Source organism: Biomphalaria glabrata, chromosome 17 (assembly GCF_947242115.1).
Source record: "Biomphalaria glabrata chromosome 17, xgBioGlab47.1, whole genome shotgun sequence".
In the NCBI taxonomy this organism is placed as follows: domain Eukaryota; kingdom Metazoa; phylum Mollusca; class Gastropoda; family Planorbidae; genus Biomphalaria; species Biomphalaria glabrata.
The window spans coordinates 21,222,437-21,248,403 of NC_074727.1; the positions used below are offsets into that span (position 1 = coordinate 21,222,437).

Here is a 25,967-nt window from a genome sequence, read left to right on the forward strand (position 1 = left end):
TTCAATGCTACTGTGTAATATGGCGAATGGATTTCATGCCATTTGATGTCATTTCCTGAATACCAGAACTAAAGCGTGATTCAACATGGCGAATACTACTACAGCTTTAACTGTTGGAGGCAATAGAACCACCGGACAGTCAGTTCGAACACAAAATGGTAATAAAATAAAATAGGAAATTTAACATTCTTTTTCTTCTGGTTATTGTGGCACTCAATTAGCACTAGGACAAGATCTACCCTATTATCCTGGGATCTTTAAGTTAACCGGTGTAGGCAAGGCAGTGAGTTGAGTGAGTGACGTGAGCGTGAGAAAGTTCCAGAACAAAGTAACAAAGTTACAAACTCAAAATCTCATTAACTTTCATTAAGTAACCAAGGAAACTCCTGATACTAGATCTAGACAGCTAGATTAGATATATAGAGTTATAGACTTTTTTTTTCATATATAGAGTCTAGATCTACACACTAACAGCAACAACATCTAATAGATCATGATCTATTCTAGAATCTAGAACTATAGACTATAGTAGTTTATTTATTTCGGACATTACATGAATTCGGACATTTGCTGTTTTTTGTGGTCATTAAATAATTATTTTAATATGTATTATAAAACTAGCGCGCTGTATAATGTGCTTGTCCATTTTCCAATGATTCTGACCCAATTTCCTTCCATTTAGCTGTCTTTTTATGTAAGAAAAACGAATTTCAAATTTGTTAGTCAGGTTGTTGTTTTTTCCTATGTTACCCGGATGACTTTACCTCTTCCTAGAGTTAAGACTATATTTTTTGATTGGCTAAGTCTATACTAATGAGCCTGGCAATATTTATTCTGTTTTTTGAGCTAATTTATTTGATCCATAAGCCAAGTTTTCTAATTCCATACCAAAAAAAAATTAATACGGTGTCCGAATTAAATTACGATTTTCTTACCAAAATTTATTTCGGACAGCCAGTTTTGGACATCAATAAAAATGATCTTATATTATATTTGTTCGTTTGTTGTTGTTTTTTCAATAGAGAATAAATGGGCAAATGTTTGGAGTGAGCTTGGTACATTGAATGAAGTTAAATGCTTAGATCTAGACCTACTAGATAGATCTAGATTTATATAGAGAGAATATAGAGGATTCAGTTAGGCAAGAATGGCTATCGTAACCTATAGGGGCCTACTATACTACAAAAGATCATCTGTATTAGAAATTTATTAAATTAATAAACAAAAAAAAACACAAACATTAGACACACATCTAATCATGCAAACCCAAACATTCAACACACATAAAATAAACAAACATAAAATAAGTCTAAAAGTCGGTGCAGAAATCACTATTCCAGTGACCTAATTTTGGTAGAATAAGTGTGTTCATATTTTAATTTTTTGTGTTCGTATTTATGCATAGTTTGAAAACATCGTAATGATTTCATGTGAGGGGCTATGCCTGGGGATCTTAAAATTTAGTTAATGTTAATATAGAATTAAAATCTGAGTTTATTGATGCCTAAATATAGAGACTGTCCGAAATAAATTATGGTGTCCGGAATCAAATAATGTGGGTCAAATGTGTCCGATTTAAATGAAAACACACAGCCTCTTTGACCTTAAATATAATAACAAATATAGGTTTGGGGAACAAATATAAGTAGTCATCCTTATTTTCCTTTAACTAAAGATGATTTTGATACATCATTTTCTTTTCTATGTCAAACCATTGTAAAATAATGCGCGGTCAAAGTCAAACTTTCAAATTTGGGCCTATAGGTGTCCGAATAGCATAAACTACTCTAGATTCTAGGTCTAGATAAATTCTAAATCTAGAATATTATATACTATAGTAGATTCTTATACCTGAACACCGACTTACGGGAACTAGGTCAAATTTTTATTTGGTGAAGGTTTAACTTACAAAAAAAACGAAAGCAGATTCTTATTCTGCAACTAAAGGACTATAAAAATATCTGTATTCCTTTGTATTACCACTCATAGTCAAGATTTTATTTTAAAATAAAGTGGGTCACTTCATGCTCCTATATTGAACGCAGTTTTTGGGCTTTCTCCTCAATTGGATAGTGAGCACCGTCATTGTACACCACTATGTAATTGCTAATAAATTATATCTGTGCTACTTAAATTTTTTTTAGATTGCATTAAAAGAAGTAGATTCACTATTGCAATATGTATTTATTTCCTCATATACTCTCTCTCTGTCTGTCTCTGTCTCTCTCTCTCTCTCTCTCTAGTACTCTATATATAGAATATATAAAGAATATATATATATATCGTTTATAGTTTATTATTTATATACCTATGTAATCAATGTGTAGAAACAGACAGAAATAAATCTATATAGATTATATATCTATAAATTAATTATTATAATTTAATAAACATGATATTTTCAACTAGGCTACATTGGCTACATGTATTTCCTCTGTCTTTCTTTTAATTGCCATCCAAGGACCCTCTTCTTGTTTTCATAAGTTGGATGTTCATTTTGTGACACATTAACACCCCCCTCCCTCCCATAGATGCTTATAATTCTTTTCATGACTCTCTCCCCCTTCCCTCCACTGCATGTTGGATAGTTTGTGACACTACAAGCTGAGTGTATACTTCTCCTCACTGCCAGCTCATCTGGAGTGATCACCTGCAGTGGGCATGGTCTCTGGCTTCAAATTAGCAGCCCGCACTTTTTCTTTCATTCATAAATTATATATTATAGACATCTCGATCTAGGTCAAGCTTATTCATTGAAAAAATCAAAGATTTATTAATCCCAATAATATTTCCTTATTACGATTTTGCTGTGTCCAATGAAGGAGAATGAGCTGAATTCATTATTATTCGTTGTACACCCCCTTATTAAATTTTATTTAGCAGCTAACGGTATAAATGTGATTGGCATGTCTTTCTAAAGATGTTTGGAAGCTTATTTTGATATGCCCATCAGCCTACAATCAAACAGGCTCATAATATAGCCTTCATCCCTTATATGGGTATGAATTGCCGGGGGAGGTTAAAACAACAGCTTTACATACATGGTTACCGAGAATCTAAAAAAACTGCCATCTGCTTTGGAAAAACGGAACAAAATTACCGGAACTTATCTAAAATTGGACATGCGCAGTCCCGAAATGTTGATTTTTGCTCCAAACATAAAAACAAATGAATTACAAACAAAAAAAGCGACCCGTTCATTGAAGGAGAATTTGATGGGGTGTCCAAAATATAAGACGCTACTATAATTACTATACTATATTTATATAGATCTAGTATCATCTAGATTCTAGATTAATCTAGATCTAGTAATAGTAATAGGTCTAGTACTACTAGTAGAATCTAGAATTATTTTCTAATCTAGATGAAGTAGATCTAGTTAGTGTTAGTCTAGTAAAATAATAGTAACACTAGTAACAGTCTAGTTGAGTACTAATCGGTAATGTTAAATGTAGACTGGATTAGGTATGGCAGAAAACAGATAAGATTGATAATGATATTGAGTTGAGCTCAATCAAGTCACTCTCAACATTGTAATCTACTTTTAGGACCTTTTTTTGTTTTCATTTTCAAACTGGTTTTCATTGACATTTATACAAATACATCATTAATGATGCCCAAGAATAGTCAAAAAAAAAAATAAAATCAGAAGCATGAGACATTAAAAGTCACAGTTATTTAACAAGCAAAAAATGAGGTCAAACACACTTAGTTATATAGTACTTACTCTAAACTCTTACCCCTAAAAATGAAAAATCCATCAATCATAGAAAATGTGTCCAATAATCCATGAATTTCACAAATTCACAATATTATGATTATTTATGATTATCAAAGAAAAATGTGTCACAAAATAAAGTCAAAGTATATTTATAGAACATTTGAAAAAAAAAAGTTTTTTTTTTAACATTTATGCCTATTATTACTATTAATTGAGCCCCCAATGACCCCACTTCCTTTGCTAAAAAAAAGTCGCAAAGTATACTTTATTATCTTTATAACAAAACCAGTAACAGTTTTGGCACATCATACATCAGTTTTAATGCCCAAGAACAGAGGAATTTTAAAAACAAAATTAAAATCATAAGCATCAGACAATGGACCTCATTCACCAATCGTAAACAAACAACATTTAGCCCTGTGATATTATTGGTAAAACAATGAAAACGTATCACATGATATTCATATTCATGATAACCTGTGTGTATTACGTAATTTGTATATAGAAGAGATAGAGAATCACGTGGCTAAATGTTGTTTGTTTACGATTGGTGAATGAGGTCCATTATTTACAATAAAGAATCTAGGTTAATCACACTTACCCCTATTAATCCATGAATTTCACAAATCCACAAAATAAAGTATATTTATACAAGATTTGAAACAAAAAATTACATTTTTTAATATTTATGACTATAATAAAGACAAGTGACTAGGCCCTAGGGTGTCAAGGATGCATGTTATCTGTTTACTAAAAGTCTAAATCTATATCAGTATGATTTTGATACAGTGTTGCTGACAGAAATAAAGAAAAAGAATAAACACAACTTTTATTTTATTCCATGTCCATAAGTATATTTAGATCTATATTAGATTTAGTTCTTTAGTCTTAAATTGTAGTGTCTTTAATTAATTTCTTAGACTGGATCTAGTCTAGGCCTAGGACTTGATTAGTAAAAATCTAGATCTACACTAGTCTTCTAGACTAGATCTATATATCACAAACATAACAAGTACTATTCACTATTCTAATAGATAGAATCTAGTTGTACAATGCTTTTTTAAATAAAAATGTCAGTATCTCAAGTATCTGCGTAATTTTGGTAGCCCTAGATCTTCTAGATCTAAACAATAGAAGGAATACAGTACTCGATTTTTTACCAATCGATAAGTCAGCATTTTAGATCTAATCTATCAGTACCGTAATTTAATTATTAATATTCATGTTAACATTTAGATTTTCTAGATTCTATATCTACAATCCAGTTCTTCTTCTTCGTTCTCATTGTTATCTTGGAATTTTCAGATGACTAGACCAATACATGAGATGAACTGCGCAGTGGTTTCCAAATCAGGGAGCTCTCCATATAGTTTTCTTTCTATTGGGGTGATTTGGGGCCAATGTCTTATACTGGCCTCTTGGTAAAGAGAGCAGTTTTGGAGGACGTGGTCGGCATTCTCTGGTGATACTCCACATGGGCAGATTTCACTGGTTCCAATTTTGAGCTTCCAGTACATGTGTTGTCGCATTCTGTTGTGTCCGGTCCTGAGTCGAAAGATTAGACGTTGGTCTTGTCGGGATAGGTTATAGTAAGCGTCATCTTTCTTGTGATTTGAACTATAGCTCTCCATGCAGCATCACACTGTTTAGCTTGTTTAGCACGCCTGCATTATTGCCCGATGTCAGGTTGTTCAATAGTCGGATGTCTTGACCAACTAATAATAGTACAATAATTACCTGAGTAGTTGATAATATTTTTAATAAGTATTGTATTATCGCTAGTTTGGACTGAGATCGTTTTTTTTTTAGATGCTTCTCTCTTGAGGATTCAGAGTAAATGATTGAAAAAAACAATTTTTTAAAAAGCGTAAGCCGTTCAATTTTGGCGACACAACTTCCCATTGGTTTTTTAAAGAACGTGCTAAAACATAATTCAAAGTTGAAGTTGATTTTCGTAGACGATAGATCTACTTATTAAATAAGAAATTTAATAGTAGATCTAGTATTAGTAGTAAATTTCTAGCTCACAAAGCTGATTTCATTTTATGAGCTTTACTTGTTTAGAATGTAAATATTGAAGGAAATAGACAAATTATCAGGTCGTGAGCTACAAGGAAAGTCAGAGCAGTGTGGACAAAGTGGCGGAGTAGTGATGGCAGAAAATAAAATATTTAAAAAATGAGATTAAAGTTGTCTGAAACAATTTTTTTCAAATGTGCTTTTAAACTCGTGCGCATATTTTCATTACACAAAAACTATTTGAATATATACACGGAATATTAGGCCGTACATAACCTGACATGTTTTTTTTTTTTTTTTTTTTTTTTAAATATTTTTTTTAGCAAAAAAAAAAAAATCCTTATTAAAGACCAACTGAAGAGGTTTTGGGGTCAGACGTGGAAACCGGTGTAATACTTTTTTTTAGTTTCATAATGCTTAAAAAAACATACATACAAAATATTAGACATATATTCTTTGTAATTATTTAGATATAAGCAATTAAATGTGCATTTTAGGGACTATTAAATTTCACAATCTCGAAGCCATTCGAGATCAGTTTTTCCCAGACAACCAAGGTCGATGACGTAGTGTTGGGGAAATTAGGTCAAATTTTTCAGTTTATGGCTTAGCGTATTTCCCTATTCCTTTTTACAGGAATGCCTGTTTCTGAAAACAAAGGCGACTAAAACACACCAATTTATAAAAAGTGGTTGTTAGAGTTGAGGAAATTAGGTCAAATCACGCAATTTATGGCTTTGCAAGTTAGCTCTACTGTTTGTCGGCTTATTCTTGATCTAGTCAAGCAAACAGCGTTTCAGCCCACGCAGTACCGCGCTCGTCAAGTTACGCAATTTATGGCTTATTCTAGTTCTACATCTACTGCTTTTGATCAAGAGCTAGATCTTCTTTTCTTAGATAATTAATGATGTATGAAGTAGACCTAAATTTAGATCTAAATTCAATTAGATGAAGTCTAGATCTAGTAATAGTAGTATTAGATATTTAGAGATTAGACCTATCTATATAGATCTATCTATACTGATCCGATCGAGGTGCTGGGCCTAGATCTAGAAAAACAAAATTTAAAATTATATACTCTATCTATACACTAAATACTGATTATTAACCTATAGTCGTCCCTAAATAGGCCCAATATGGGAAAAAAACAACATTAATTACAATGTTAAGCTCATTCAATGTAGTTATTGTAGTACACGATTATATTTAGTTTGAATCTAGTCACAACCCTGTACAACACTAGCAAATAGCTTTAACCTTAACCTAGACTTTAAAGTAGTCTGATATAGATCTAAATTTCTAAAAACTAATCTATAAGGCACAAATTAGACCTAGATCTATCAATTCTAAAATATTAATATACGAATTATGGATTTTGTTACACTCTTACTTAAATATATTCTGGCCTAAATATTTCAGTTAAATAGTTCTATAAATCTATATGTAAAAATTGAAGAATTTTAATTTATCCCACGGTTAACTCATTTGTTGATTGGGATAGAATCATTAGATAGTTAAGTTAGCAAGTTAATCTGTAATTGTAAAAAAGTTTTAAATTGTGTTTAGACTATAAATGAAAGAGATTATCCTACTGGAAAAGGAGTGGTTGTTGTTTTTTTCTCTGGGAAGTCAGGGAAGTGGAAAATAAATTGTAGTTTCAATATAATATTAAGTAATGCATATAGGCTACTGTTGATGTAGTTATGCAACTCATTTTATTAAATTTTAGTAACCCAATTATTGCCAGTTAATCACTGAATATATATATATATATATTTTGTATTGTTATTAAAAATGCAGAGCCATTCATAATTTAAAGTAAATAAGGCTGCCAGTCGAGTCGAAACATTAATGAGGAATGCAGTATTTTCCATGGCTACGCAGCCCTAGCTGCAAACTAGATATTTTGTCGCGTCCAGCGAAGACATAACCATTTTCAGCTGGTGGTCAATTTAAATGTTCTTTACGCCTTCTATGTCTTCCCTCGGCAGTGGATTTTCTTTTGGCCTCTAATATGTATTCTACGTTGCAATTTCTAATAAATAGCATCATTCGAAGAATGAGATCCAACTCTTATTTTTTAAAAATGTAACCCCTTTACAGATCAAGTCATCATTGCAATGGACATTCAAATCTGCAATAACATAGAAATGATCAAAATTTGAATAAGTTTCAAAACGCTGAAAGTTGTGTGGTTTGCGCTCAGAACTGTCTTCTCTGTGGTCTCAGGTTCAAACATTAACCACTGCCATTAACTAACATCCTGCTGGAGTTTTGGGCTATGACATAATATTAAATCCTGATTCGAAACTTTGTCTAAACCTAGCAAGTGAAAAAGAACATAACTAAAATAATGTTGTGTGTATAATGAAGAACTCTATTAAAATGTGATTTTGTATTTACATTTATTGGTATTTATTATATAAAATAAAATTGTAGAATGCTTCTGTGATTTGTTTCACAATAGAAACAGGGAATATTAACTCTTCTTGTATTTCCAAAATGATGAAAGATCCATCTAGTAAACTTGTCTGTATGCCACAAGTCATATATGTTTTCTGCAAAATAGTTTTTTAAAATTTATTTATTAACATTTATACTTAATTATGTATACATATATATAGAACTAGTGGTTATATATATATTATATGTTATACTGATTATCTGATTATCTGCACTTTCATAGGCCCCGCGCTAATTCTAGGTGATATATATATATATAACCTGGAAATCTCATGAAAGCTCATAAAAATCTCCAGAAAAATAGACAAAATTGTCATTTGTGGGTGTCATTCATTCCAGAAAACGCTAATCCTTTGCGCGATAAATGAAAAAAAAGCATTGTCAGCTTTCATGTAATAAAATTTAATAATCATGCAAATTTTCACTTTAATCAGAAGTTTCCATACTTTATTTACTTTAATAGTGACTGGCATATTAATATGCAATAGGTTGCAAAGTTTGTAAAGTAAAGTTAATATGATCGTAACCTTGTACTAACTTAGTAAAGATTGATTAAAATTCAAAGTCAAATTTTTTTTTAATACAAAATCTAAATTTCCACTTATTATCCTTATTCCCACCCAGACTAGGCCCTGTGCAAGCAATAAGTTTCACATAGGGCCCGCAATCGTTAGGATCGACCCTGTTTAAGTTTAAGACTTAAAGACATGTCACATGTTTTTAGTATAGATCTGTATTCTGTATTTAATATTACCAATATAAATGATGACTTATTTTTTTAGATCTAAAGTCTAGCCTTATTAATAAGTATAGTAAGGGCTAGTAAAGGGCTATATAATTACTATATTAGATCTATTATATGTATAGATTTAGCTTAGGCTTTAGGTTTAGTCCTTGACTAATATAATATTATATTTATATATATGAATTATGCTAGGACACTACTCACTAGCCTGACTAGGTGACTAGGTCTTACTATTAGTAACTATTACAGAGATACCGGTATATACATATTCAAGCATTAAAAAATTAAAATGTTGGCGACTGGGCTTAGACTTAACATAGAGGCTAGTCTAGATCTACTTAAATGTCTTAAATCTACTAGTTTATAAACTATTAGTTAATTAGTATTATAATTATTACAAGTCAGATATAAACTAGATCTAATCTAGCTAGTAAAAGAAGTGTTAGAAGGCCTAGCTAGAATTAGAGATAGATAGATTTACGATCTAGCCATTTAGTTTTGTTATAATAAAAATTATAATAGACTTATATAGTGTATAATATACAGTAGTATACCTAGTCCTAGATGATAGATCTAGTGACTTTAGTCACCCTAACCCTAGTCTCTAGTGACTAGTCCTAGTAGTCCTAAGCCTAAGTCCTATCTATTAATCTATCTATAATTATTAAATATTAATTAAATAGTCTGCTCTATAATATATTTTGAAAAAGTAGAAGAATTATCTTCAGGGCATTTTGGTGCATCACATGACAAGTATCATTTAAAATTGTTTGACAGCTAGATTTAGATAAGTATATCATCTGAATTGCTATCAATAACGTATTCAGCCATGTCTATTTTTATTTACATTTTCTCAGTCCATTACAAGACGTCACATCCGGTTTCGGCCATTGAAGCTGATTTTCAAATCTCGTTATTTTTTACACTTTCAAATTACTTTTTCTAATATAAATACGCTTTTCTAAAATCTCAAAATTTTAGGAACTAACTTTGATGCTATCTACTATCTGAATCAATCGCTATCTCAATTTAGAAAAAAAACTCTTCAGTTGGTCTTTAAGCATTAAATAGGTCACAACACATAGCTATCTACTAGACAAGTAAGAATTAAAAAGTGCTATCCTGTGCACTGCTAGTATTTTACATTTTTATATACTGATGCTATTTTGTTTGATAACTGACATAACCTCCCCATTGATTCATCTCTTCTCAGTGTACATCATATAGACTATATGGTTACATGATTCCTCATCTATAAAGGAGCCTATATGTAGGTCCTATTTAGCTAATGCTTCATCAGGCTTAAAAATAGCTCCAGCTCTGTCCGACTTCTTTTCTTTTCAGAGAGTTTAAAAGTTTATTTTCATACCAGTTAACTAAGTAGAACTCATAAATTTAAGTTTTATAAAACTGTGTTGGAAATGTAAATAAAGGAAGCATGTGCAATACAAATATTGTAGTTCTGCCATAACCAATTTTAAAAAAGCATAATATACATATTGATCAAAATTTGGAGAGTTGTTTGATAAAAGATTAATAAAATCAAAAAACAACACTTTTTTCCATTACTAGTTATTTGTTACTGCCCCATATTTTTTCTATTAAAACAAACCAACCTACTTAATTAGTAATTATTCTTTAGCAAATGGTATTTAGATAAAAGATTTTCTTTCAATTGATGAAAGAAGCTAGATGTTTTATATTGAATCTTAGTTTTGTTTGAAATCTCAACAGTTCTTGCTGCTATGTCTATTGCAAACATTGTAAAAAGTAGCTTGGGTCCTGTTGGTCTTGACAAAATGTTGGTGGATGACATTGGTGTAAGTAGGCCCTTTTCTCAAATTTAGAGCCCTATTCTGTAAAGCATATAATCATCTTCTTTTTTGATGTAATGTCTGTATTATATAAGCAAATCATAAATATGTATATCATTCATTTAAATGGTTTCTTTAATTTCATAAAATTCTTTTTCTAAAGATTGGTAGCAGCTAAACTCAGTTTTAACTTCAGTTTATCTCCTCATTTTGGATTTTGTTCAGGCCATCATATCTTATGATAACTACTTAAACTTTTAAACAATAGTTCTCAGTATTTAGATTCAAGAAGTTTTTTTGTTTTAGCGTTTGAAAAAATAAGTTCCTCATTAGTGCAATCAATTCGCTTAAAATATTTCCTTTAGGATGTGACCATCACCAATGATGGTGCCACTATTCTCAAACTGCTGGAAGTAGAACACCCTGCAGCTAAAGTTTTGGTGGAGCTGGCAGATTTACAAGATCAGGAAGTTGGAGATGGTACCACTAGTGTGGTGAGAAATTTTTACAAAACATCATAAGCTAAAATTATCAAAATAATAAGGGTTTTAGCGGTAATAATGCCATTTGCTATGGAGCACAAAAAAAGTCACTTTTAAAAGTGTTGAGTGGATTTTCTTTACATTTTTCACATTATTTTTTTTTTCCCAGGTTATTATTGCAGCTGAACTTTTAAAGAATGCAGATGAGCTTGTCAAGTGTAAAATTCACCCAACCTCTATAATAAGTGGTTACAGACTTGCATGCAAGTAAGATACTATTCGTTTCCAAACAATAGAATCAAGCCCCATCATTTATTTAGTGGCCCTTGATAGAAAAGTTGTTTTTTTTTTTTTATTTGTTTATACTGATGCATAACTTTATTTAAAAAAATAGTAGCTTTAATTAAAAAAAAATTGTTTGAAGTTTTCAGCTTTTTAAGTCATACTGTTAAAATTGTCTCATTACTTTGCTTACCGTTTTTTCAGAGAAGCTGTAAAGTATATTCAAGATCACTTAACTATCTCTGTAGATGATCTTGGAAGAGATTCCATCGTAAATGCAGCCAAAACAAGCATGTCAAGTAAAATTATTGGACCGTATCCTTTACCATAACATGCTATGTGTAATAAAAATATTCAGTGTCTTAATATCTTGAAATATATATGCTAAAATGTGTCAATTTATGCTGGGTAGTATTTTTCTTGACCATATTTGATAGTGATGCTGATTTCTTCTCCAACATGGTGGTGGATGCTGCTAATGCTATAAAGACTCCAGATGGTAAAGGGGGCTATAACTATCCTATCAAAGCAGTTAATGTTCTCAAGGCACATGGCAAAAGTTCCAGAGAGAGCATCCTTGTCAGTGGTTATGCATTGAACTGTACAGTTGCATCCCAAGGTAAGCAGAAATATAACTTTGGTTCTTAACAGAAAGATTACTTTAAATAGATTTTGAAACTAATTAAAATTTTTTTTTTAAGTCTAATGCTTTGGATTTGTACCACTTGATGCTGACACCATAGGCCTGGGAAAAGCATTGTACATATTAAATGTAAATTGTGTTGCCACACTAGTTCAGATTGTCCCTTCACAACTTGCTGGCCAGCTGCTTGTAGCTGTGTTAGTATATACTTTAGGGCACATTGATCTATGGCACAATATAATGTTTTTGTCAGATTTAATCTGATGTTGGAATTTTTGTGTCACATTTATATTGTTAAGTGGTATACTTTGATTTAATTTATTTTATATTTGATAAAATTGTGGCAAAAGTTTAACATATTGTTTTACTCATTGACTGCAGTGTTGTTGTTTTTTTTTAAATGCTACTTTAAAAAAAAAAAAAAGAAAATGTTCCAAACATGGCTAAAACAAAAATTTATTATTTAAGTACCAATGAAGCTATAGTAACATATTTGGTATCAAAGTAAAGATAAATAAATGGAGAATGTGAAAATGTAAACATCTTTCTATTTAAATATAAGATACAAATTATAATCTAAATAATATGACACTCAGAAAAAAAAAATGGATGCCAACTTTAGAACTTATGAGACCTAAATTTAGATTTTGTTCTTTACATTACTGTTGAAACAGCATATTTAGACTATTTACAGCATTTTCAAAAAGAAATGTGATAAAACAGTCAATAAAAGATGATGAATCATTGATTATATTATTATTTTTACCTGTTTTTTTTAGTCAGAAAAAAAAGTGAAAATTATTGCGCTTTTCATTACTACCAATAACAATAGATACCAGTATTAAATCTATCAACCAAATGCACTCAAATATTATGTACATTTGAATCAATGGGATATAGATCTAGATTTGTCTTCTTTTTATTTGCCTAGAACATCTTTCATTCTAATACTAGACCAGTGCAAGACATAGGCTAGCGAGAGATCAAAGCCTAAATTTCTAACTAGATGAAGGACAATACAAATCCTAATTCATTTTACCTAAGATTTAGACATCTAATAGATAATTATTACTGTTCCTTTGTGATAAATTATGGATTTAGAATTCAGAATATATTTTACTTTTATTTAGTAGTAAACCTTTTGCAGTGCAACTTGAACCAGTATAGTGATGGTGATGATTTTTATCAAAAAACAATACTAAAAAAATTGCTACAAAATATACCAAGAAAAGGCCCAGCATGGTGGATGAATATTGGATTTAGATCTGCCATTTCTGTTGTTTTCATTTATCTTAGGCTTAGATCTATAGGAATCTACAAAGGTGTAAAGATAAAAAAGCATAGATCTAGTCAACCTTGATCTACATTCAAGACCTAGCCCTAGTCTAAGGCTAAGGCCTAAGCATAAGGCAATACTAGATCTAAATCTAAATGCTAATAATATCCAAGTCTGCTTCACCCTATGCTAAATCTTGATCAAGATCTTCATTATTACAATTCATAGAAGTATAAATAAAACAATAATAAAGCTTCTTCAGTAGTAAACATTGTGGGTGTATCTTGGACAAGCATAGCCATGATGTTGTAGATTTTTACAGATAAACATTCTAAAAAAAAAAGAAAATGGGCAAAAATGCCCACAGTGGATGATTATTTTATGTAGATCTATCATTTCCTCTCTTTTTATTTATCATAAGCTTAGAATAATAGATCTAGAGATATATCTAGATCTAGAGTCTAAATCTAGAGATAAAAGCTTAGATCTAGTCAATCTCGATCTACACTCTACAACTCTACACCTAGCCTACTGACAATAATAGATTTAGATCTAAATACTAATAATATAGATATAGAGGTCTAATTCATAAATACGCTAAATTTAGACTTACCTGGATCTAATCTATATATCTAGATCAAATTCTTCATTATTACTATTTATTTTTGATAAATTTTAGAATAATTATAAAGTTTCTTCAGTAGTAAACATTGTGGGTGTGTCTTGGACTAGTGTAGTCATGGCGACGTTTTTTTACATCGTAAAAAAAGTAAAAATAAATGTCTAAATAATGCCAAAAACTTCTAATTTCTATGTAAACAAAGGATGAAGAACTCTTTTATAAAGTAAAAATAGTTCCACTGTTGTTAGTTAAAAAATTTAATTTAAAAATGCAACGAAACAAAGGTAGTGTATGAACGTCTATGGGATAGACGTTCCGTGCGTTTAGGGGCATTCAGACCGTCTATGGGATAGACGCTCCGCACTCATTGAGTTAAGGTAGATGTACTATTTTTCATGACATAAAGAATAGTAATCTGTATTATGAAAAATAAAATAGTTTTTTGACACACAAAAAGGATGGTTTTTGTATTTTGTTACCAATTTTTAATATTTTTTTATTTCATTCAGCAATGCCTAAGACAATTACAAATGCCAAAATTGCATGCTTGGACTTCAGCCTGCAGAAAACAAAGATGAAGCTTGGTGTCCAGCTATTGGTTGAGGACCCTGAGCAGCTAGAATTGATGAGAAAGAGGTAAGAACCTAATTGCATACCAGATTTATTTAAAAAATACATATCACTGTATACACACATATAAACATCCCTGTCAACTTGCTTTCCAGCTGACCAGTAGCTGTGATAAGTATATACTCAGGGTGAAAATATATCTGGTCATGGATGACATTTCCTTGATGGCATTTAATGCCATTACATTTGAAATGCCCACATTTATCTTTTTTTTTTTTACATAGGTCTTTATTGTCATTAACTTTAGTGTAGTTTTTTTGGTTATAGAAATGTTTTTTTTAACCTTTAAAAAAAAAACTAGGTTAACATTATGTCATGGGAAATTTGGTGCTTATACTTATGCTTATATGCACCTAATAAATTAATAAAATCCCAGGTTCAAGTAATGGATGCAGCACCAAGTTTTTATTTTCAAATATGAAACCTGGACTAAGTCTCTGACTGCTTCTGGTTTAAAGAATGTGTGTTGCTTTAGACATATGTTTATAGAAGTGTTATAGGCTTCTAGATTTACTGTCCCGAGACATGACGTTAAACTGCGCTCCTCTTTCCTTAGCACTTTTGGAGCTCAAAAGTGCCCTACTTCTTTTCTATCATTGTGTCTGCCTCTTCTTTTCCTAAGTCTGCCTTCATTGATCATCACACTGTCTCCTTAACTTTAAATTCTCACTACGTCCTAGACCAGTCCGTTTGCCGTGGACTGTGACGGGTAAGGGGGGATAAAGAGATCCTGGTGTTTGAGTGGTGGCTATCTGAGGATAAACCACAACAACACAATACTTTGGCTCCAAGTTCCCCTAGACCTGAGATCCAGATGGCCCGCTCTGGGTCAACCGGCTGGTCATGCCGAGCTACCAGCATAGGTCGTCGACCTATGCTGGAGGGCGGTGGCTGGAGGGTCAATCAGAGAGCTGCTGTATCGGACACATGTCCGATGTAGCAGCTGACTGAGTATAGCACCTGTGTAGCCCTGGCAGGCTCATTCTGGACATCCGAATGGCCCGTCCCCTTGTTGGACTCGATGGCGGGTGGGGAGCACAGGTGCCGAATTAACCAAAATATATATGGACAAAAAAACACACACAAAACTACTTGCCCCAGACCTATGTCTGGGCAAGAAAAGTCGAATTGATGATAAAAAAGAGGAGGTCCCAAAAAGCTGTGCCACCTGGCCATCATTTCTGGTGGTTAGGTGCATAGAGGAGGGAAAAAGCCTGACAAAGTTGAGCCCTTTTATTATCTATAAGGGACTCAAGTCAGTAGTGGGAGAGCCCAAGAGTGTGTCTAAGCTACACAAAACAATGGAACTCCTTGTAGAAGTAGTCAGCAAGACACACTCTGATGGGCTTTTAAGATGCAGAAGACTCTGTGATCTCCAAGTGGAAGTCATGCCACACAAGAGTCTGATCACCAGCAGAGGTGTAATCAGCTCTAGGGACCTACTGGAATGTTCCGAGAAGGAAATAGTGGAGGGCATTGAAGGAGTCACCCATGCCCGGCGTATTACCAGGCGCAGGGAGGGTGAGGAGGTCAAAACCGCCACTATTATCCTCACGTTCGGAACTAGGACACAGCCAGAGTATGTGAAGGCAGGATACCTACGAGTTCCAGTGAGGCCCTACATACCTAACCCCATGAGGTGCTTCAAGTGCCAGGGTTATGGACACGGCGCGGCAGTCTGCAAGAGGAACACTGTGTGTGCCAAATGTGCTGGAGAGGGTCATGAGGACAAGGGCTGCACAGCCCAGTTCAAATGCCCAAACTGTCAAGCTGGCCACTCAGCCTACTCCAAGGACTGCCCTGTGTGGAAACAGGAGGTTGCCGTGCAGGAGTACAAGGCAAGAAAAGGATGTACCTTTAGCCAGGCGAAATCGGCTGTACTGGCCCTACCCAAGGGCCAATTCGGCTTGACAAAGACCTACGCCCAGGCTGTTGCTAAGAAAGGAAGATCCATAGCCACACAGACGGACACATTGACCCCACCACCCCCTCCTCCTCCTCCAATTCAGAAGAAAACACCGCCAAAGAACACACCTCTGAAGAAACAAGAAAGCCCTGTTGTCATGCTAAAGAACAGGTTCTCTGTGCTCGCTGATGAGAGCATGGAGACTGAGCAGCATGTCAAAACCAATACTCCGGGAGAACCCGGAGACATCATGTCTGACACAGGTTCTCCTCAGAGAACCCAGCCAGACATCCCAACCTCTACCGAGTTAGAGGTTGACCAACTCCCTAAGGGGAGAAATCAAAGCGGAGAGGATGCCCGAGGTGAGAGAGGAGGAAATAACCTCCGCTCTAACCAGAGGGATCTCCCCTCTCCAGAGAGAAAGACTTCCCCTAAAAGGGGGTTGTCCTCCTCTCCATCCAAACCCAAGAATAAAAATACCAAGGTCACTTGAATAAAGGGAAACCCCTCCGGGGGCCTCCCAAGGCCAAATAGCTCCAAGTAGGTCATCTAGAGTAAGCCATGGATTCCAGAATTGTACAGTGGAATAGTAGAGGCCTCAAGGCCAATTACGAGGAAATGCAGCTACTGATGGACTCTGAGACTCCTGTAGCTGTCTGCTTACAGGAAACATTTCTGAAAGATTGCATCAGCTTCCGAAGCTACCGTGCTTACACCAAGAATGTTGAGGATGCAGAGAGAGCATCAGGTGGAGTCTGTATCCTTGTGAAGGATAGCATCCCCCATGAGAGGGTAGAACTACAGACCACACTACAGGCCGTAGCAGCTAGGATAACCCTTCACAAGGTTATCACTTGCTGCAGCCTGTATCTACCACCAGGCGCTCCATTAAACCGAACAGACATGGAGGACCTATTGAAACAACTCCCCCGGCCCTATTTAATCCTTGGGGATTTCAATGCCCATAACACCATGTGGGGATCCAACAATACCGACACAAGAGTTCGTATGCTGGTGGATATCTTCCTCCAACATGATTTATGCATACTTAATGATGCATCACCGACCTACTTGCACCCAGGAACTGGATCATTCACATGCATTGACCTCACCGTATGTGTCCCCGGACTTCTGGACGATTTTAAATGGTCAGTTAGCAATGATCTACGGGGAAGTGATCACTTCCCAATCATCATTACTAACAATCTCCCTTCATTGAGACGACCTCAGCGGTGGAAACTGAATAAGGCCGATTGGGAACAATTCCAAAAAAGATGCTCCGAGGATATCACAGAAAATATCCTCCATGAACAGAACCCAGCTGATACCTTTGCTAGCAAGCTACTAAGTATAGCCAGGAAAGTTGTACCCCTAACCTCTGCAAATCCAAAACGGCCTAGCAAACCATGGTTTGATACAGCTTGCAAAAGTGCTATTGGTGATAGGAAAAAACGACTGGCTGCATTTATAAAGAATCCTTCCCAGGAAAACCTAAAGCTATTCAGGATAGCTAGAGCAAAGGTTAGACAAACCATACGGTCAGCCAAAAGGAATTCCTGGAGAAGTTTTGTCGGCAGTCTGGATGCCAAAACTTCTGCTAGAGCGGTTTGGAAGGCAGTAAGGCGAATCAAAGGGAAAGAATCAAATGCAATAGGGCATTTGAAAAACCAAGGACGAACTGTCACGTCCCCCAGAGAAATAGCTGACTGCCTTGCATCCTCAATAGCAGAAAAATCATCCACTGCACACTACACGCCAGAGTTCCAAAAAGTCAAAACCAGGGAGGAAAGACACCCCATTGATTTCAGGTCAGAGAACAATGAAGACTACAACAAACCGTTCTCGCTTGAGGAACTGAGGGAATCGCTGGACAAGTCACATGACACAGCGCCTGGAGAAGACGAAATCCATTACCAGTTCCTCAAGCACCTTCCCGAACCCTCATTGGCAGTCCTGCTAGGGGTCTATAACTGTGTGTGGCAAACAGGCGCTTTCCCAAACAGCTGGAGGAAAGCCACAGTTATACCGATACCTAAACCGGGAGGAGACGGCTCTGACCCAGCTAACTATCGACCAATAGCACTAACAAGCTGCATCTGCAAAACCATGGAAAGAATGATTAACAGTAGGCTGGTCTGGTACCTGGAAAGGAATAAAGTGATCTCAAACTACCAGTGCGGATTCCGGCAGGGGCGGACAACAACTGACCACCTGGTAAGGCTGGAAGCTTATATTAGAAATGCATTACTCAGAAGAGAACATCTAGTAGCTGTATTCTTCGATATAGAAAAGGCCTATGACACAACCTGGAAACATGGCATTCTACGTGACCTGGCGCTTATGGGGCTTAAGGGACACCTCCCCCGTTTTGTGGAGGAATTCCTGAAAGATCGAAAATTTCAGGTTCGAGTGGGCAACTCCGCTTCTGACACTCATGACCAGGAAATGGGTGTACCCCAGGGCAGCATTCTGTCAGTCACCCTGTTCAACATTAAAATAAATAGCATCATAAATGCGCTGTCCCCTGGCATAGAGTGCTCTTTGTATGTTGATGACTTTGTCATTCTCACTTATGGGAAAAACATGAACACCTTAGAAAGAAAATTACAGTTATGTTTAAACAAAATTCAGGGTTGGGCAAACTATAATGGTTTCAAATTCTCAGACTCCAAAACAGTTAGTATGCATTTTTGTAATCTAAGGGGACTACACCCAGACCCTGAACTATTTATACACAAAAAGAAGATCCCTGTCGTGAAAACTACAAAATTTTTAGGCCTCACCTTAGATTCCAAATTTAATTTTCTCCCCCACATTAAGGAACTTAAACATACTAATAGTACTCAGCCATACGGACTGGGGAGCTGACAGAGATACCTTGCTGCTGCTCTATCGGAGTCTAATTCGATCCAAGCTAGACTACGGATCCATAATATATGGAGCAGCAAGGAAGTCGTACCTAAAAATACTGGAACCAATACAAAATGCTGCCCTGCGTCTGTCTCGGCGCGTTTCGTACATCACCTATCCCAAGTCTCCATGTGGAGGCGGGAGAACTCCCCATGGATATAAGAATGAAAAAGCTTGCAATGCAGTATATAGTCAAGCTAAAATCCAACCCCACGAACCCTGCTTTTGACTCCATATTTACCCCACAGAGGTAGAATTATACAATCGAAGGCCTAACGTCATACAGCCGTTGGGCCTTCGAATGAGAGAACCCATCCAAAATTTAACCCCACCCATTGACCAAATCTCTAAAATAGAAACCCCTCAGAACCCTCCCTGGCTAATGAATAAACCCAAATTAAATTTATCCCTCCTCAATTTCAAAAAAGAAAATACAGACCCAAGCATACTACAAGTCCACTTTAGGGAACTGCAGGAGAGCTACGGAGATTGTGGCACCATCTACACAGACGGATCCAAAATGGAGGGAAAGGTCGCGTGTGCCTGCTCCTTTCGGAACAAAACAATCTCCCGTAGACTCCCCGATGGCTGCTCCATCTTTACGGCCGAATTGCACGCAATATTGCTTGCACTTATGGCTGTAAAAGCATCAGAAAGGAGTAAATTTATAATCTGCTCCGACTCCAAATCTGCATTGCAAGCTTTGGGGCGGATGAAGACTGACATCCCATTGGTACATAAGAGCCTGAAGCTGTTGGACCAAATAACAGCCGACCGTAGGGATGTCACCTTCATCTGGGTCCCCTCCCATGTTGGCATTGAGGGAAACGAAGCTGCAGACAGAGAAGCAAAGAGAGCCCTAAATCATACGGTGTCAGGAACCCAAATTCCCTACTCGGACCTGAGACAAAGTATTGCCTCTGCCACCTATCGAGAGTGGCAGAACCGATGGGAGGCTGAGACTCACAGTAAACTCAGGCAGATTTTGGCGGATGTCAGGTGGCGGCCCACGTCTAAGGGTCTGACAAGGCGTGGTAGCACGACCATGTCCAGACTTAGGATTGGCCACACCTACATCACGCACTCTTTTGTACTGAAGAGAGAGGGGCCCCCACTTTGCGAGTACTGTGACTCTCGCCTCACCGTGGAACATATCCTCGTTGATTGCCCCAGATACCAGGATGTCAGGGCGAAATATTTTAGAGCCACTAATCTAAAAACACTATTTAATAATGTCGACCCTGGAAAGGTACTGGGCTTTATTCGGGAAGTGGGGCTATCTACGAAGATCTGATTTCTGAATTTGTGAACATGCACTATTTACATTAGATTTTTACCAAATATTTAAATTTTTACTACCTTTACTATTTTAACTGTGAATAGACCTTGATTTTAATTATATGACTGTATAGAATCTGGCCCTTGTTGTTTAGAGAGAGAGTAGTCCTTAAGGAACTGCAGGCACGACATGGCCTAAATTGTGCCGATGTGCCTCAAATCAAAAATCAAATCAAATCTTCTAGATTTATATAAATAAAATGACTGCTTCTGGTTTAAAGAATGTGTGTTATTTTATGCTTTAGACTTGTGTTTATAGTGTTTTAGGCTAATAGATTTTGAGTTAGGGATAGATTATTGCATTTTTATTTTCTTCACAACACAAAATTTATATTACTTGACAATCATTGCCTTTTTGAACACATGTAGCTATGTAAACTAAGTGGGGAAAATTAATCAACGTCACACAATGTTAGGTTGACTTGTGCAGCCTGTCTTGCATAGGTTATCTGATTTTGATGATGTTGACATGGTATCAAGTGCCTAACGAAAGTTACACACATATGTACATATAATCACAAATTTGATTGGTTTTTATTTTAGAGAATCAGACATCACTAAAGAAAAGATTCAGAAAATTCTAAATGCAGGAGCCAATGTGATCTTAACAACTGGAGGGATAGATGATTTGTGTCTCAAGTATTTTGTACAGGCTGGAGCCATGGCTGTCAGGAGGTGTAAGAAGACAGATCTGAAAAGAATAGCCAAAGCTACTGGTGGTATGTTGACTAGAATGTTTAGATTTTTTTTCCAACAGTTATAGCTGAGCAAGTACAGTTCTATTAGAGAACCTCAGGTGTACAATGGCCATTTGGGTATTATTGTATTTAAATAATAAAGGCTGTATAAGCTCATTTATCAACTTCCATAGGTGCATGGGCATCAAGTCAATGCCATTTTATTCATTCATAATTTCTTCCATAGAAATGTTATGCCACTTCTTTCAACCCTTTTCTCCATGTTTCCTTTGACATCCCTCTCTTTCTTCAGCTCCTGTGTGGTGTCCATCTCATAGTTAAATAGTTAATGCACATTTGTTTTCATTCAAAGTCAGCACTCTATCACAAATGGACACAAGAAAGCCCTTATGACTTACAGTTTGACAGCCTTTTTACTGTCATTCCTATTAATATTCCTATGGCTTTTGCTAATCTGTTGTAGTAAAATTTCAGTTTCCATTTGGGGGGGGGGAAGACACACTTATTTTTCTGTGTATTTTAAGTTTTTAAAGAAATATTTGACATCTTTCGAGAAAAAAAAAATCCTGTGCATTGTTAAATGAAGAAATTTTGGAAAAATCTTCAAGCACTTCTGTGGACTTTTCTTACCACTAAAACATTTTAGTAGAAAATTATATTCAGTTAAGAGTCTCAGTAATAAAACAACACTATTTTTTTCTCTTTCATGTTCATTCCAGCACAATTGCTGCTTACTCTGGCTAACATGGAAGGGGAGGAGACTTTTGAGGCCTCTTACTTGGGCCAGGCTGATGAAGTCTCACAAGAGAGAATCTGTGATGATGAACTCATTATAATCAAAGGGTGAGTACTCAAGTCATTCAATCATCTCCTGCCCCTTTACAACTTGCTGGCCAGCTGACTTTGGTTGTGTTAGGGGCACATTGACCTAGGGCATAGCCTAATTTTGTTTTGGTCAGATAGACTGACTTTTATAATTGCTGTGTCACATTAAAACAATATTGATTATCAGAGAAATTGTTTTATTTCAGAAGTTGCTTTGGGTAAATTATTAGCTCTCATTTATTTGTCTCTCACTTTTGTCCTTTGTTATACATGTATATAATAGACACACGTCTTTATTGTATTGAATCAGATCATTTTTTCTTTTGTGTAGAAAGATGCTTTAACTCTCATGTATAGTTAGATATTCTTTCATTATAGGCCGAAAGCCAGAACAGCATCTTCCATTATTCTTCGTGGTGCTAATGATTATATGGTGGATGAGATGGAGCGATCTATCCACGATGCTTTGTGTGTGGTGAGGCGAGTGTTAGAGTCTAAGAAAGTTGTTGCTGGCGGAGGAGCTGTTGAAGCAGCCTTATCCATATATTTAGAGAATTTTGCAACATCTTTGGTAAGTTATTTTAAAACAAGTTTTATCTTAGCAATTTTGTTTATTTTTGTGCTCAACAAGCTATCAAGTACTGTATACTAAAGATAACAATACTCTTGAGTTTTGTTAAGGCATTTGATCATTCGAAGTACTCGGTTAGGTCTAGTTTTAGATTTGAGAATGATTATTAGTCCTTATAGCTCTATTGGAAACTAAATGTGACCTACATCATGGGTAATAAAAATGAAAAGAAACAATGCTATTTCACTATACAACTAGACTTGTAGACATGTTTAAACTTTTGGCAAAAAAAAAATTAACTGTAAATCCATTCTCCATTCTTGAGTTTAGCAAGTCTAATAGTTTGCACACAAAATAGAACAAAACAGGTTAGAGAAAAAAAAGCCATCAGAAGGTTGAAAATGATTACTGTTAATAAAAAAAATATATGTAATTTTGTGATTAATAATGTTGCTACAAAATTGTCCCATACAAAAGAAAATCATACACGTAATTAGAATGCAAATATGCTTAAATAAAAAAAATAGCAGCAACCTTAATACTATAAAAAGCCAATGCTAATCTTTGGATGTAGAAAAATAGGATTTTTAAAAATATATTTATTAAATGCTAAACATGCTTTAAGTTTGGAATTATATTTAATGAATCAAATATATATATAAGTTGGAAATAAGAAAGGAATAGTTGTGAGCACGTATTGTATTTTTTTCCCAGGCCAGTAGAGAACAGTTGGCAATAGCAGAGTTTGCCCAATCCCTTCTAGTTATTCCTAAACAATTAGCTGTGAATGCTGCTCAGGATTCAACTGATCTTGTTGCTAAGCTGAGGGCTTTCCACAACACATCACAGACTAGGGCTGAACACAATGAATTGAGATGGTAAGTTTTACATAGTCACTGTTTCCAGTCTTCAGCATTGTGTCTCTAAATACCTTATATAAACGAATTCCTCTAAATTACATAAAGGGTCAAAGCAAATTCTATATTCAAGGTATAAAATCTTTTCTTTTTTTCTTCCTTGAATCACTATACTATTTTTTTGCTTTTTGTTAATTTTTAATACATTTTTTTTTTTTACTTTCTTTGTTGGAAGCCATGTTTGATTTATGTTGTATTTTGTATCTTTTACTTAAGATTTTGAAATGTATTTTAAATACTACTAAATATTTATAGATTTGATCACCTAGATAAAAACATATTATGTAGAATTGAGTATAGTTCAATTAGTTTGCAATGGTCTAAGTTATTCCATATTTTTTGTATTGTCCCCAGGGTTGGCCTTGACTTGTATGAAGGAGTGGTTAGGGACAATAAGAAAGCTGGTGTCTTAGAACCTGCTATTTCAAAGATCAAATCCTTGAAGTTTGCCACTGAAGCAGCCATCACCATCCTGCGTATAGATGACATGATCAAACTGATTGCAGAGAAACAAGGAGGCCCATCATATCAAGATGCATGCAGATCTGGTGAACTGGATGATTGATGCCATAGTATTTAAAATACTTTGATTATTCATTAGTTAAAAGGACATTCTCATTAATTTATTGCACAGAATTTCAAACAGCCCATTTTCTTATAATAGTTCTTTTTATCAAGAATAATTAGAGTCATGTTGGACATCTTTAATGCATACACTCAAAATTTATTCGTTTTTCTTCTCACGCAAAAAATATACAAAATCAACAACCCCCTTAAAAATAAAGCATAGTTAATCTAGTTAAAAACAAATATAATTAGAAACAGTCTCCTTATCAAAACATGTTTGTGTTGCTTTTTTTTTGTTTTTTTTTCAAAGCTATTTATGCAGTGTGTGTTGTATTGCTGATTCATCACATTTTATATATACTTTTGAGAAATCATTTTGAAATTGAAAACATTTGACTAATTAAAATGTTTTGTTTTGTTTACTGATACATTTTTTGTTTTTTGTCTTTTATGCCAGTGTGTGGTCATTTTTCATTTCTAGTTATAGAAACAAACCTGTTGTGGCTTCCTGTTAAAAAATGAGTGTTAAAATATGTCAATTTTTGGTATGTTAAAAAAAAGAAGACTTGTTTGTTTGTTCTTACATATTCCAATGTGCTAAGTACAATAAAATAACATTCTAACCAATGCACTTGATGTACCCCGGTATGTACAACTTAGTGGCAAAGTGTCACTAACTGGCTCCTGAAATAAAAGTCGTCAGACCTGTAAATGAAATTCATCATTGCAGGATTGTCTTCATGTTAAGAAAGACATCATGTAGCGGGTCAGCTTTGGTCATGTCAAATACGTCAAACGAACTATGGTGCTATTGATGACATTTCAGGAGAAATTCAATCCTGACCTGAAAAGGATAAGGTGGGCAACCGCTCTATGCTGTTTGGCATGGTAACAGGCTGAAAGAACTTAGTTTTTAATCTCGATACAATTTTATCGAGAATCTAGACCCATCTCACTTAAGCAGGATCCTCGGTGAATCCCAGTTGTCAAACATCTTTTTTTTCTGAGCTTCAAAGATACATTTCCTGAGATGTCTATAGTTCAATGTCCTGCTGTCTTCTGACTTCTAGGTAAATCCAGGTCAAATATTAATTCTATTTAGTGCACTAAAAATTTAAAAAATTATATATTTAAAGACCGCTTCACAAACGAAGAGATGGGAGACAGCGGCTACTACAGCATTGGATCTCACAATGACCTGCTAACTTTAAAAAAAAAACTAAAACTCAGACCGTTTGAAAAGGTCTTCGGGGCTTGCAAAAAGACTTTCCTTCAGGGAACAGTACGGGAAAAAGAGAAGAGGCAAACAGAGAAAGCGATGGGAATGCAACATAAAAGAATGCCTGCCATTGAAAGAGGTTCTATCCAAGGCAAAAGACAAGAATGGAGAAAGACGGTTGACAAATCTTGTGTGGTGCCCCAACAGTCCAACAGACTAAGGGATAGGTGAAGGTGCATTAATTGATAGATCCTTACGACTGCTAGGAAAACGTCAATGGCGAACAAAGCAGTTGTTTATCGAGGGTCTATTTATTTTC

The 25,967-nt window shown here is 35.0% G+C and overlaps 1 protein-coding gene across 1 annotated transcript; it reads left to right on the forward strand.

Moving 5' to 3' along the window:
- LOC106068043 (T-complex protein 1 subunit alpha-like) lies at positions 1 to 24,857 on the forward strand. The gene is made up of 12 exons (XM_056015846.1): positions 1 to 158; positions 10,683 to 10,768; positions 11,128 to 11,256; positions 11,414 to 11,511; positions 11,731 to 11,841; positions 11,964 to 12,145; positions 14,577 to 14,703; positions 21,395 to 21,570; positions 22,269 to 22,392; positions 22,753 to 22,945; positions 23,660 to 23,823; positions 24,217 to 24,857. Exons 1-12 carry the CDS (start codon positions 86 to 88, stop codon positions 24,425 to 24,427), a joined length of 1,674 nt encoding a protein of 557 aa, XP_055871821.1. The 5' UTR covers positions 1 to 85; the 3' UTR covers positions 24,428 to 24,857.
- The last annotated feature ends 1,110 nt before the right edge of the window (positions 24,858 to 25,967 follow it).